Below are 14840 nucleotides of genomic sequence, written 5' to 3'. Positions count from 1 at the left end.
AAGAACTAGTGTGGTTATATAAAAGGCAAATACGAGTTTAGACGCTTAAAAAAATTGACTAATGCTTCAATTACAAAATAAGTTGATATATCCATCATGATTGTTCAAATGTCTTCATTAGTGACATATTGAATTAATTTCTTTTCAAAAATACAATATTCTACATATTAAGTCTGAACCAAACTTTAATGACTTTCTTATATATTGCATTAATCATTTTTCTTTTATAAAAAAACATCATTTCTTTTGAGAATTTATCATAAATATGCTATTCGACATCGTTATTATCATCAACACCCTAATAGCATGCTTTGAACAACTATCATACTGAAAAAGAAATTGAGCATTGGGCTTCATCCTTAACCGATAAATAACAATAATGTTTAAAAAAAAAAACTAACCAACCGGGATGGAATCAATGGTCCTTTTATAGATATGGATATGGATTCTGTTTTTGTTGATACATGCGTGCAACGATCTTTTGCTCACGGTAAGACGCTAAAATGAAAAACGTGGTCTCTCTTTCTCCTTAACGGCTGTGCTGTCAACAACACCCTCCTATCCTATCATATCCAAACATACATAATTTTCCTGGCTCTCAGAATCCCGGGGATTTTCCTGCATTTTTTTGGCAGCAAAGCACTGGAAACGTGACGGAACTACCGAGGTGATTTTAAATAAAAGAAAAACAAAAGATGCATTCGTTCAGCCTTAAGTTTTTTACTGATTTGAATTCCGGGGCAACGAGGAGCACATGCTTTCCTGCTCGGCTCGATCACGGATTGGCGATTGACCTGGACTTTGGGAGGAGGAAAAGGGTCGGGTCCGGTTGTTGGGATCGTGACTCTGCTGCTCGCAAGTGTTGGGTAGTGAGTTGTGCGGTGGATGGGAACGGGACTGGCGGGAACGCTGGTGGAGGGGAGATACCGAGTTTGGACCCCAATCCAACTCAGAATCAGAGGTCGTTTTTATCTCGGAGCCAAACTTATGCAACGCTGAAACAACAAATGGAGGCTGCTGCTAAATCTGAGGTCTGCTCTTTTCTCTCTCTCTCTCTCTCTCTCTCTCTCTCTCTCTTTCTTCTAATTATATAAACGAGGCAAGAAGGTTTGTTTGGGATTTTAGGATTATAAAGAAGCTGCGAGGATACGTGATTCTTTGAAGATATTCGAGGAAGAGGAGCCTGTTTTGAGATTTAGGAAGTTGATCAAAGAGGCTGTTGCTGCTGAAAGATTTGAGGTATTTTCCCAACATTCTAGTGCCATCTTTTGTTTTTAACTGTCTTTTATTGATTCACATTCAATAGCTTTGAAAGATTTGGAATCATGGAATTTGGCATTTTAGTTTGAACTTTGAAATGCTATCTGAATTACTACTAGTTAACTTTCAGTTAAATATGTTCTCATAATCCAACTACAGACTGCAGTATGGGCAGTACTTAGTTCACATTTCATGTTTACTTTTTCTTGGGTTTCAAAATGGATAAGCTAAAAGATTAAAACGCAACTCTAGTTCTTCAAGTCAGTAAGTTTAATCACAATTATGAGTTTTATTTTTGTGCTTAGCTTATACTTATAGTAAGTACTATATTGATCTTTCTTCTTTCTAGCAGTCTCAATGAAGTAGTCCCTTATTAGGCTCTCAGTGTAAACCTAGTCTCATGCTTTTGAGATGAAGCTTCCCGACGAGGTTCTCAGTCTTTGGCATTCTATTAGAGTTTCTTTATGATATGTTTACATCATTCTTGTATATTTTTGCTTTGTTTCTTCATCTGTATATGCAATTTTGTTAGGTCTGGCTTTTAATTTTTATTTCCAAACTCCTTTTTGCACATTTTGATTGCCTTTTTATCCATTTTTTAAAGTAATTTTTCTTTAGTTTTCCTATTGTATTCTCTATAGTTTGAACGCAGATAAGATCAGTCTCATATTTTATCTCCTGGTAATTTTTTTCATCCTTTTTATTTTTCCCGTGAATCATCATGAATGTAACAAAATATCACTGAAAGATATTGGAAATTAACTGCTGTTTGCTGAACTATGCTTGTTTCATGTCACATTCATAAACCACTTTCTATTTCATTTTAATACCATCCGGTTTCATTTCTGTTCTGGTTTACTTTTATATTTACTGTACTCCACCACCCCTAAAAAAACGCACACACCAAATTCCATTTTGCGTTGCTAGTGTTAAACAATTATAGATTATTTATGCATAACAATCTTATACAGTACATGTTTATGATACACATATTGACTCTGATGCCATGCCTGCAATTCTTCAGGATGCTGCTAGATATCGCGACGAGTTGAAGGAAATTGCACCTCACTCTCTCCTGAAATGTTCAAGTGATGCAACAACCTTGGTATGAAATTAATCTAATTCCATATAGCTGTCGTTGCTGGTTTCTAGAAGGATGTTATTAGTACTTTGAAATGTTTTTCTAGTCTAGAGGACTGCATTGGAGTGGTTGATAATTTAGATTGTTTTTAATCTTTGTTAGCTGGATTCGACCTCCTTTGACTTAGTTTCTAAGATTCAATTTGGTGTTGGTTTTGCTGATTGCCTTTTTATTGTGAGTGGAGTAACAAAAGTTGTTTGGATAGAAAAGCAAACATAAGTTTGAGGAATTAGAAATAATGTTTAAATTTTCATAAATATCAAAAGTGAAATTTTACAACCTTTACATGTGAATATATTTACATTTTAGGCATTTTTTTTATCCTTAATCTAGAATGTTTTTCTGGATAATGTCATTTTTGAAAGTAAAAGATCTGCAGTGCGAGCAACAAGTGAATAGCCTTGAATAAATTAGAGATCTTTCTGAATTGTGAGGTGTGCTTATTGAAGGTGTGAAATGTCTTCATTTCTAGGTTCTAAAATTGTATTCTAGTTCTATAGGTTAAATTTAGCCATTACTGTTTCCAAGACTCAAGACTTTCAAGTTAGATACGCTTTCTGTTATGTTCCTTTTAAAAAATAGTTATCTGACCAAACTTGAGGTATTCTTTGTGGTCCTAATTCCTTCTGTATCTTTTTTTCCTGTTCAGAAGTTTTATTACCATTCAAAGCATCAATTAGAACAGTTTTCTTACTGCATATAATTAGTATAAACCGGCTAACTATTTACAGTCTTACAGTAATCCCCATTTTCCAAGTAATTCAGTAGACCCATTACAATAACATTTGCATTAAGTAACCTATCTCTAACTATACATGTAATAAACTTGAATAAAACTTGCACTGGTTTTGGAGATCAAGGCAGCTCATGCAATTCTTAGAAGAGTAGAAATCAGCTTCTTCCCACCTCCAATCTAATAATCCATTCCCAGATATCACCCCGTGTTAACCAAATTAGCTGCAAATCACAAGCTAGAAACACAATATCCCAATGTTGTTTTGTATATGTATTGCAACAAAAAAGATGATACCTAGTCTCCAGTTTTTCACTGCATAAGCAGCAGCTTGGATCAGTCTGAATTCCCATTCCACCTGCTCGGCTTTAACCACCAATCTGTCCAAAATTACCAACCAGGCAATGAATGAATGCTTAGGGAAAGTGAGATTCCCCCAAACAAGTTTATGCCAAGCCACTTTTTGATTCCTATGTCTCAATCGATCCCATACTTTACTGGTTTTAAAATCACCCTGCAGTCCAACAAGAAGGGGTATCAAGTCTCTAAGCCCCAGCATCTTTTTCCAGGCCCAGCTTTCCCCCAGTAGAATGTCTTACCCCTTTAAACTATTTCACTCCCTTATTGGACATTTTAGTATGTTAATCTGGACATGTGAAGACAGCCAACAAAAGATAATTGCTTATTTAAAGATGAAATAGAGGGGACAAAAACTGTTAGTTTGATAAGATATTTGGATATTTCAGGGAATCAGAGTTCAAGTTAGGAGTGTGTACATAGAGGGGCGTAGTCTGCCTTCGAGGGGCCAATACTTTTTCGCATACAGAATAAGAATAACCAATAATTCAGATCGTCCTGTCCAGCTTCTCAGAAGGCACTGGATTATCACAGATGGCAATGAGAAAACTGAAAATGTTTGGTGAGTTAACAAATTATCTTCTTTTTAGAAAAAATAAAAAGAAGCAAATTATCTTCTTTGCTATCTTTTGCATATAATTTTTAACATAGTTTCAGTTGTCTCCTTCCTTTGTTTGACAAGAATTGGATGGAAGTTATTTTATTCCTTGAAATCATAAAATCTGATCCGCAGGGGGATTGGAGTTATAGGGGAACAGCCAGTTATTCTTCCCAAAACAGGTTTCGAATACTCATCTGCGTGCCCATTAAGCACTCCCAGTGGGAGAATGGTATGACAGAACTGCTCTCTATTGCTGGAAAAAATGCTTGATTTTGTCAAAACTGAAGTACAGTTTAAGTAGTGGAATCAGAAAATAATTTATTTTTCTTTAACTTGCGTTTTTTGATTTGGCTTTTACTTGTACAATAGCACTTATCTTGATGTTTAATTCACGGTTTGATTGATGCAACTTGCACTAATCCGTTTTAGTGATTGGGTAAATTCCTTCCATGTTTCAGTAAAGAAAGATCATATTCCAAGGTTTCAATCTGCATTGATATATTATCTTAGTTCACAATAAATTGATGGTCCAGGTAGAAAATAGTTGTGATAGATGAGTAGAGGGACAAACAATGCAAAGCATATCTTGGAATTTAGTCGGTCCCCATTGGTTTGTGATCTGTACTTCAATTTTTTGAGCTGAATATTGGTATTCTAACACCGCCCTAATGATGATCTTTCTTTGGCAGTGACACAGTCATCATCGAATCTATAATCTGACTGACATGAGTTAGATTACTTGACCCTAATATTTTTTCTTGGTATTTTCTCCACTCTACTGAGGGTGTGGAAGCTTAATTTCTGATGCCAATCCCTTGTATGTAATGCATGTCTTTTTCTGCAAATTTGGTGTATTCATTTTTCACTTTTGGTGCCCTTCTATATCCTGATCTTTGGCCTACTGGGACTACAAAGGCTGTCCAAGTTCTTACTTGCACAGGTTCATTGCGGTGCAGGAAGGAGATTTTGAAATGAAACACATAGACAGAGTAGGGTCGCCTACTTTCAACGTAGCCATTGCCCCGTTTTCTCTCTCCACACTCAGGGACGATGCTAATACCTTCTGAAATCTGCAACCCCGTTGTTATCTTGAGAAGCAGAGTAACCATACCAGGTTAAAGTATGTTCTTTGTGATCCAAGTGTAGATATTCTTATATAAGAGATTATATAGGTTAATATTATAGTCAGTTTCTTGGAGAAGGATAATGAATCAATGAAATGTATGTAGCAAACTTTATAAACGTATGCATGTATAAATGTTTTATCTTTTGTTTACGTTCACTCAAACCCTGTGAAAGTCAACAAAGCGCCTAACCATGGAGGACAAGGTTAAATCATTACTTCCATTTTCTGTGTTTTGCATGGCATTACATGCAGATAGATGGATGCAGTCAACGGTAAAATTATTTCCTCCCATCTTATCAATTATTTTATTTGGAAAATTCTTTTTTCATAACTAGGTAGAGAAGTTCGATCTTTATAGATTTAAGTTAGTCAATGCTTTGATTTGAACATGTTATTTATTCTTTAACAACATGAATGTCTCTCGAGTTGTTACATCTATTTCAATTCTGGATCTATATTGGATTTATAGAAATGTCCTAAAGTGTAAAATGATCAAAATGTCCCTAAAGTGTAAATGACCTAAAGTATTTCCAAACCTTGGAATAACTAATGCCCTTAAGCTCCGAAATGAATAAATCAATTTCGATTATCAAAATGACTATATTATTTGACCAAGTTAAATGGAATGGAAGTACCGTATGTATTCGAATTTGCGAAAACGAACGAATTACTCAGGGAACTCTTAAGCGACCAAATAGATTTGAATACTAATTGAATGAAGTACTCCAATTACCTTGAATTAAGTGAATAACTTGGATAAGTTTGGAAACACTGCCGATATTACATGATTGTCCCTATGGGTTATTGTTGAAAACATTTTGATGTTTCGATATAACAAAGATAAATGAATTTTAAGATTTTATAAAAGATTTTCTAACTATATTTGATATAATTATTTGAATACCAAAATATTACTCCAAGTCTTTCAAAGTTCAATTTCGATCCTTACTAAAGTGTAAAGTTGTGTTTTATACTTAAAATATTTTTGAAACAATTTTCACAAAGTATTTCGAACAAAAAACAAGCCAAAAATCAAATTTGTGAAGGAATGCACCGATGCACTCATTGATGCATCGATGCACTAACCATTTCGAATGCATTATATGCATCCATGCACTTCCATGCATCGATGCACTCAGACTTGTTTGAAACATCGAATGCATTTTATGCATCGGTGCACTAGTGCACCGATGCACCCTTAGTGCACCGATGCACTAAGTGTTTCAACGGTCGAAATATTTGAATTTTACACTTGATGCATCGATGCACACACGCTCCCAACTGATTTTATTAATTGTTTTCACACTTAAACGGCTTTATTAACTCCACTAATGGTCCCCAACGTTCAGAATCAATTGAAGGAGTATTTAAACAAGCTTAGAAGCCATTGATCAATAACAAGAAACAACAACCAACTAGAATCAAGAGAGAAAGCATCAAACTCATTGTTTGATCACTTAAAGCCTATTTTTCATTAAATATTCATTTTGCTTTCAAGAACACTACTTGTACTCAATTGTATTCATTCTTGAGTGTTCTTTCTTTGTTCTAGAATTGTGCAAACAATCTACCTTGTGAGGTTTTCCTTGTAAGTTTGCAAATTCTTTAGGGAGTTGTAAGGTTATCTCTTTGGCCTCAAAAGAAAGAACAAATTACTGAATTTATTGGAAAATCCTTAGTGTGGATAGCTAAGGTAATGGACGTAGACTTTGGTTGAGAAAGTCGAACTACTCTAAATCGCTGTGCAATTACTTTCAATTTTCTGCAAAAGCTTCCACCAAAATTTTAATTGCCAATTCACTCCCTCTTGGCTGATTCCATCGATTGATTAACTCAACAATTGGTTTCAGAGCCTCACTCATTTGAAGGTTTAATCGCCTCTTGAGTCGATTCAGGAAAAGTTGCATCGATATTCAAGTCATCAATGGTTGGCGCTTCAAACTCCAACTTCGTTCTCGATTCAATGCCCGTCAACAATCCTCATTTCTTCAATGGAGCTAACTATGCTTATTGGAAGAATAGAATGATGTACTTCATTCAAGCAAGTGACATGGGAGCATGTAATGTCATAGAAGATGGATACATCAAACCCTCCACTCACCCGAGATTATGGAGTGAAGGAGAGACAAGAATGTTCCAGCTCAACTCCAAAGTTATTCACATTATCTTTTGTGCACTTGGACCAGATGAATACGGGAGAGTTTCATCTTGTACAACCGCCAAGGAGATATGGGACAAACGAGGTAAAAGAATCTAAAATTAATCTTCTAACTCATAGCTATGAAAATTTCAGGATGAAACCGGATGAAGATGTCAAAGCTATGACGGATAGATTCTCAACGATTGTCAATAGTCTCAAATCATATGGAGAAATTATTCCAAATGATAAGCTTGTAAGGAAGTTAGTTTACTCTCTTCCAAAAGCTTGGCAATCAAAGAAGACAACGATCATCGAGGCTAAGAACTTAAAATCCTTGACCCTCGATGAACTTATTGGCTCTCTCCTCACACATGAAATGATGCTTAAAGAAGAGGAAGACCTTGCGAAAAAAGACGAGCCAAAGAAGGAGATGGAGAAGAAGAAGAACGTGGGAGTTGCTCTCAAATCAACAAAAGATGAGAGTGATTCGGATGAAGATGATGATGACGAGGAGATAACATTATTTGCCAAACGGTTCAGAAAAATGATGAGGCCAAACCGAGGAAGAAAATTCAAATGAAATGAAGGCTTCAAGAATGAACCAAAAGAGAAAGACCTGATCATTTGCTATGAATGCAAAAAATCGGGGCATGTCAAATATGATTGCCCACATTGAAGAGAAAAGGTCAATCAAAGAATAAACACAAGGCTCAAGTGGCTACATGGAGCGATGAAGAAGGTTCTGATGAAGAGGAACAAGAAGTAACAAACTTGTGCTTGATAGCATTCGGGGAAGATTCTAAGGTAACCTCTAACTCATTCGATTCGGATGAATTATCTTATGATGAGTTATTAGAGGAATATAATGGGTTGGCTTCGGATTATGAGAAATTGTTTTTAAAATATAAAAATGATATTTTAAAATTGAAAATTGAAAATAATCTCATATTCAAGACCAACAATGATCTTGAAAGTAAAATAAAAAATTTGCAAATCAAACAGAAGAGTTTGAAAAGAAAAATTATGATTTGCATAATTTACTTTCAAAGGTAAATGATGATCATCAAAAGAAAATTGATGATGTTAAAGCTTATTTTGATAAAGTTGGAACAAATCGTTTTGAAAATTGAGAAAATTCAAAATCCAACTTTGTTAGAAAAAGTTTTAAAAACTATAATCATAGAGGTCCCCGAAGAACCTCTAATGGAAAAATCGTTAGAAGTATATGGGTTCCTAAAGAACTCATTACTACTAAAGATAAGGATATCCTATACAAATGGATACCTAAGGGGACTAGGATTTTGGAAACTAATGAATATGGACCCAAAAGAATTTGGGTACCAAAATCAAAAATTAATCTATGTTTGTAGGAAAAGAAGCATTGCTACAAGGCAAGGGAAACAAATACAAATTCATAGTACCTTGATAGTGGATGATCAAGACACATGACCGGAGACAAAAGCTGGTTCATAGAGCTCAACGCCAAAAATGGAGGAGAGGTGACTTTTGGTCATAACTCAAAAGGTCACATTGAAGGTATATGTACAATAGGTAATACCTCTTCCATACAAATTAAAAATATTTTATATGTGAATGGATTAAAGAATAATCTTTTGAGTATTAGTCAATTATGCGATAAGGGATTCAATGTCATGTTTGAAATTAATGGTTGCAAAGTTATTAACATTGCATCTAATCGGATTATGCTTGTTGGTCATTGAATAGGAAACATTTACATGGTGCATTTAGATTCCATAGATATGACTAATTTATGTCTAGTCGCTAAGGATGAGCATGATAGTTGGTTATGGCATAGGAGACTAGGACATGCTAGTATGAGTGTTTTGCAACGGTTAATTCAAGGAGATTTAGTTTAAGGGTTGCCTAAACTAATATTTGATAATGATAAAATCTGTGATGCTTGTGCTAAAGGAAAAAAACGAATTTCTTTTAAATCCATTAATGACGTATCCACTAGTAGAGTATTACAATTGATCCATTTAGATCTTTTTGGGCCATCTAAAACTACTAGCTTGGGTGGAAAACAATATGCATTTGTATTGGTAGATGACTATTCTAGATATACTTGGGTTCTATTCTTAAGTACTAAAGATGAAGCATTAGAAAAATTCATCACGTTTTCAAAAGTAATCCAAAACGAAAAAGGTTACTCTATAACTAATGTTAGGAGTGATCATGGAACTGAATTTGAAAATATTGGATTTACTGAATTTTGTAATTCTAATGGTATTAGCCATAATTTTTCAGCACCTAGAACCCCTCAACAAAATGGAGCTGTTGAGAGAAAAAATCGAACTTTAGAAGAAATGGCTAGAACCATGCTTTGTGAAAACAATTTGCCAAAATATTTTTGGGCTGAAGCCACAAATACCGCTTGTTATGTTATTAATCGAGTAATGATTAGGCCTATTTTGAAGAAAACTCCATATGAACTTTTTAAAAATAAAAAGCCTAATATTAGCTATTTTTATCATTTTGGATGTAAATGTTTTGTTTTAAACAACGGTAAAGACAATCTTGGCAAATTTGATGCTAAAAGTGATGAAGGAATTATTCTGGTTTTCCTTAAATTCTAAAGCTTATCGAGTATTTAATAAAAGAACTTTAATTGTAGAAGAGTCTATACATGTTGTTTTCGATGATAATCCCCTTCCGAGGAAGGATTCTTGTGTGAATGATGATGTAGGCATTATAAACATAAATGACGTTGGAGAACCATCATCAAAGGAAGAAAGAAAAGATGAGGAAATTCACGATCTTCTCGAGAATCCAACCATTAAAGAAAGGGAAGTCTCTTACCCAAGGGAATACAACTATGTCAAGGATGGTGAAATACTAGGTGATCCATCTAAAGGGGTAACAACTCGTTCTTCTCTTAGAAATATTTGTAATTATGTTGCATTTATCTCATGCATAGAGCCTAAGAATATTAAAGAAGCATTAAATGATTAACATTGGATTATGGCTATGCAAGAAGAGTTAAATCAATTTGAGAGAAGTAAAGTATGTACATTAGTTGAAAGGCCTAGTAATAAGTGTACTGTAGGTACTAGATGGGTATTTAGGAATAAGCTTGATGAAAGTGGTAATATAGTGAGAAACAAGGCTAGACTTGTTGCTCAAGGCTATACTCAAGAAGAAGGCATAGACTATGATGAAACATTTGCTCCCGTAGCTAGGATGGAAGCAATTAGAATGTTATTAGCATTTGCATGTTTCAATGAATTTAAATTATATCAAATGGATGTTAAAAGTGCATTTTTAAATGATTTTAAAAAAGAAGAAGTGTATGTGGAACAACCTCCTGGTTTTGATGATTCAAAAATTTCCAAATCATGTTCTTAAATTGACAAAAGCGCTTTATGGTTTAAAACAAGCTCCTAGAGCTTGGTATGAAAGATTGTCAAACTTTTTAATTGAAAAGGGGTTTTCAAAAGGGAAGGTTGACACTATATTGTTTTTAAAGCATAAAGGTAAAGATTTATTAGTAGTTCAAATTTATGTTGATGATATAATATTTGGTTCTACTAATGATGTTCTTTGCCAAGAATTTTTTAAGCTAATGCAAAGTGAATTTGAGATGAGCATGATGGGAAAGCTCTCATTTTTCTTGGGACTCCAAATCAAGCAAAGAAAAGATGGTATCTTCATTAATCAAGCTAAGTACGTCAAGGATATGCTCAAGAAGTTTGGACTGGAAAATGGGAAACCTCATGACACTCAAATGAGTTCTTCTACAAAGCTTGACATAGATGAAGGAGGTAAATGTGTGGATGTTAAATTATATAGGTCAATGATTGGCTTTTTGCTTTATCTAACCGCAAGTAGACCGGACATTATGTTTAGTGTTTGCTTATGTGCTAGATTTCAATCATGTCCTAAGGAATCACATTTACTAGCTATTAAGAGGATCGTTAGATACCTTAAGGACACTCCTAGTTTAGAACTTTGGTATCCTAGAGACTCTAGCTTTAGCTTGCATGCCTTCTCTGATACGGATTATGGAGGATTCAAATTAGATAGGAAAAGCACCTCCGATACTTGCCAATTCCTTGGAAATATGCTGATTTTTTTGGTTTTCAAAGAAACAAAATTGTGTTGCATTATCTACCACTAAAGCGGAATACATTTCAGCCGGTAGTTGTTGTGCACAAGTTTTATGGATGAAACAACAACTTTTTTATTATGGAATTGAAGTAGGTACCATTCCTATCAAGTGTGACAATACTAGTGCTATTTGTCTCACTAAAAATCCCATCCAACACTCTAGAACTTAAGCACATTGAAATTAGACATCATTTCATTAGAAACCATGTCGCTAAGGAAGATGTAGTTCTAGAATTTGTTGATACTTTGCACCAATTAGCGGATATCTTTACAAAACCTTTAGACAAAGAAAGATTTTGGACACTTATGAGAGAATTAGGTTTAACTGTCCTATCTTCACTTAGTGCTTAAAATAATTTAAGCACTTTTAAATTAGATTTGAAAATTCTTATAAAACAACACTTTTGATTGCCTTCTTTGCTAATAGTCAGGGGGAGTTTATGATCTTTGTGAAAATTGATTATATGTTCAAATGAAGTTTAAGGATAAAATTGATTGTTTGAACATGATTACAACAACAACAACAACAAAACCCTATTCCCATATGCAATGGGGTAAGGGGGAGGTAGAGTAGTAGGCTGCCCCCAACGCATGGTTTGAACATGATTAATTTTCAATATATGAGTTGCCAATACCACTAGAGCTGAATTATTTAGCATTTTAAGTGTTTAAAACGGATTTTTGACATTTTTGTGCATAATGCATCGATACACTATGAAAGCGCATCGATGCATCCCTTTGAATGTGCATCGATACATCATGAAGATGCACCGATGCACTCCTTGAATCAGCATCGATGCACTAAGCCATGCATCGATGCATCCGTCGGGTTTTTGGTTAAAACACTGTTTCTTCCACATTTTCTCAAAACCCTTCAAACTCTCACTTGCCGCCGTTCGTCCCTCTCATCTCCTAAACTCTCCATTTACTTCAAATCTACTAAAATTAATCGAAATTCGTTCACATTTCAACCCCAAATCCTACTTCAATCATTAATTCGTGAAAAACAACATCTCATTCTCACAAATCCAAATTTTTTCAAGGTATTTTTTTTCTAAAAACTCCTATTTTATTGATTTTTTATTTTAGGGCTAGTTTATATTAGTTCTAGGATGAACATTATATTGGGCATTGATTATATTATGATTCTAAACTAGATTTTACAATCAATTTCGTCAAAAACAAACAATTTTTCAAAATTATCTTTGAATTTCGAAATAAAAAATAAAAATTGTTATTTTCAAAAATTATTGATGTTTTTATTTAATTGTATTGTTTTCATGAAAACTATATGTATTATGATTTTCAAATATTATTTTATAATTTTCAAAATCTTGCCAATTAGGATTCGATTTAGAGAACCTTGAATTATTGCGGACTCAATTGAGTTTTGGGATTGATTATATTGCAAACATGTTTTTTAATTTGAAGGTTACCAATCCAATTCTGATTCTTAAACCATGTCCAACCCTAAACATCCTAGGTCCTCTTCAAGTCGTTCTAACCGACCTCTTAATCATATTCCTCCTCAACCTCAAAATCCAAACGATCCTAACATGACCATTCTAAACTCATGTTTTAATATTCCTGGTCGTCATAGAGAAGAACTCTACCATAGGTACATGGATTCTTTCTGAACATACAAGATCCAGGAAGAACATATTCCCTATGTTCAAGACATAGTAGATATCAACTTTGTATACCTACCGACTCTCAAATCCTGGAAGTTTGATAAACTGTTTCACCTTAAACCAATTGTCTATCATCAGTTAGTCCGCATTTTATACTCTAATGCGGTTGTGTCCAAAATGCACGTCAAAGTGCTACCATCGGAATTAGATCCTATCTTTTAGGACAATAAAATTATATTGACTCTGAAACGATCACTACTCATTTTGGACTAGATGATAATGGTTTAGATAATGAGAAAGAGACTGTGGCATATCCCTATCTTCCTAATGCTAGTGTTAGTACTTTACGATCTCATCACAATCGATTTCTTCATTTGATGATCTCTTGGTGGTTTAGACCATCCGGTGGTAGGTACACCACTCTTCGTCAGAGATTTATGGTGGATACATTGTATCCAGCATAATAAAAAGATAAACTTGCCACAAATCATTTTTAGTGAACTAGTAGATACCATAAATGTAGTCCCATCCAAACATGTATAAACTTTAGTTTATGGGTGTCTACTTAGTAATCTTTTTATCAAACTCGGTCTTAGAGTTTCTCTTACAATCTCATCCCTCTTTAAAACCAAATCAATCTCACTTCCTTACAGAAAGCTGACTGGAAACAGGATGAGGAAACTGGCCAATGGGTCTATCGACCCAATAAGCAAACTCCGGGAGCCAGTTCTTCACGAGCTCCTCTAGCAACTAGCTCTTCTTGTGCTCCTCCTCCGGCACCAGCTGCTGACGATGATCCCGAGCTTCAACAGCTTATACAAGATATTGACGAGGAAATACACGACGACGATCCTCCGGCACCGGAACCAGCACAGCATGAGGGACAAATGCCTCCATATTTTCAAACAGTTATGGAGTCATTTGATCTCCGGTTTGCCTTCATGGAATATCAACTGACTGAGTTTCAACGGGAGATGCGTGAACGTATGGATGCTCTTACTTTTGAAGTGTGAGCACATTATCCTCCTCCTTCCGACCCTCCGATGGAGTAGATCTTTACTTTCCATGCTTTCTTGGTTTTAGAACTAGGATTGATAAACATTTTGCTGTTCTTGGATTGTTTTTATTTTGGATGATTATTTGGATTTATCTTTTGGTTGCTTGAACTTACATTTATATATCTGGTTTTTGGACTTATATTGGTTTATTGGATTTTTGCATCATTTAGCATATGCCCAATTTTACCATATCACATTCGTTTATTATGTATATTGAATTATGCAACTAATGGCTAACATTTCTCTTGATTGTGATCTTAGCAGCTTGAGCTTTCAATTTCTATATCAATTGGCTAAAATCTTCTAATTTCTTGTTTAAAAGCATTTTAGAGTCTTTTTGATTTAACAAAAAGGGGGAGAAGTAAGATGCATTATAGTAAGGGGAGTAATAAAATTGATTTCAAAATTTTTTTAGAAAATCTTTGTAATATCCCAAAATCTGATTAGTGACAAAAATGAGCATTTTGAAAGTTTTGTGCTCAATTTAGAAATAAAGTAAAAGTTTGGAATTTAAGTAAAGAATTTTAATATTGGATTAAATAGCAAAGATGGATGAATTAAATGGGCAAAATAGTCTTTTCATGGAAAAGATTTTTATCTTTCTTTTTTTAGTACTATAAAACGTGGAAAATGTGAGAAAGTTTCCAGACTTCTCTTCTTCATTC

The 14840-nt window shown here is 34.4% G+C and overlaps 1 protein-coding gene across 3 annotated transcripts; it reads left to right on the top strand.

The window, feature by feature from the left end:
• The first annotated feature begins 566 nt into the window (after positions 1–566).
• On the top strand, positions 567–5363 carry LOC120200885. Of its 3 annotated transcripts, none has more exons than XM_039201619.1 (6): positions 568–1031; positions 1126–1239; positions 2285–2365; positions 3998–4053; positions 4225–4321; positions 5049–5363. In XM_039201619.1, exons 1-6 carry the CDS (start codon positions 696–698, stop codon positions 5157–5159), a joined length of 795 nt encoding a protein of 264 aa, XP_039057550.1. In that variant the 5' UTR covers positions 568–695; the 3' UTR covers positions 5160–5363. The 3 variants fall into 3 exon arrangements, with proteins under 3 accessions (XP_039057549.1, XP_039057550.1, XP_039057548.1); XM_039201617.1 differs by having other exon boundaries at positions 3881–4053; positions 5049–5340; XM_039201618.1 differs by lacking the exon at positions 2285–2365 and having other exon boundaries at positions 567–1031; positions 3881–4053.
• The last annotated feature ends 9477 nt before the right edge of the window (positions 5364–14840 follow it).

The sequence above is a fragment of the Hibiscus syriacus genome, unplaced genomic scaffold, assembly GCF_006381635.1.
Source record: "Hibiscus syriacus cultivar Baekdansim isolate YM2019G1 unplaced genomic scaffold, ASM638163v2 tig00006613_pilon, whole genome shotgun sequence".
NCBI classification, from domain to species: domain Eukaryota; kingdom Viridiplantae; phylum Streptophyta; class Magnoliopsida; order Malvales; family Malvaceae; genus Hibiscus; species Hibiscus syriacus.
The sequence above is the reverse complement of the archived record's forward strand: the minus strand, read 5'-3'. Positions and strand labels throughout refer to the sequence as shown.

Coding starts and splice junctions, on each gene's coding strand:
- LOC120200885 (XM_039201617.1), top strand. CDS start 696: ATGCATTCGTTCAGCCTTAAGTTTTTTACTGATTTGAATTCCGGGGCA. Junction 1,240..2,284: donor TTGCTGCTGAAAGATTTGAG/GTATTTTCCCAA, acceptor GCAATTCTTCAG/GATGCTGCTAGATATCGCGA. Junction 4,322..5,048: donor GCACTCCCAGTGGGAGAATG/GTATGACAGAAC, acceptor ATTGCGGTGCAG/GAAGGAGATTTTGAAATGAA.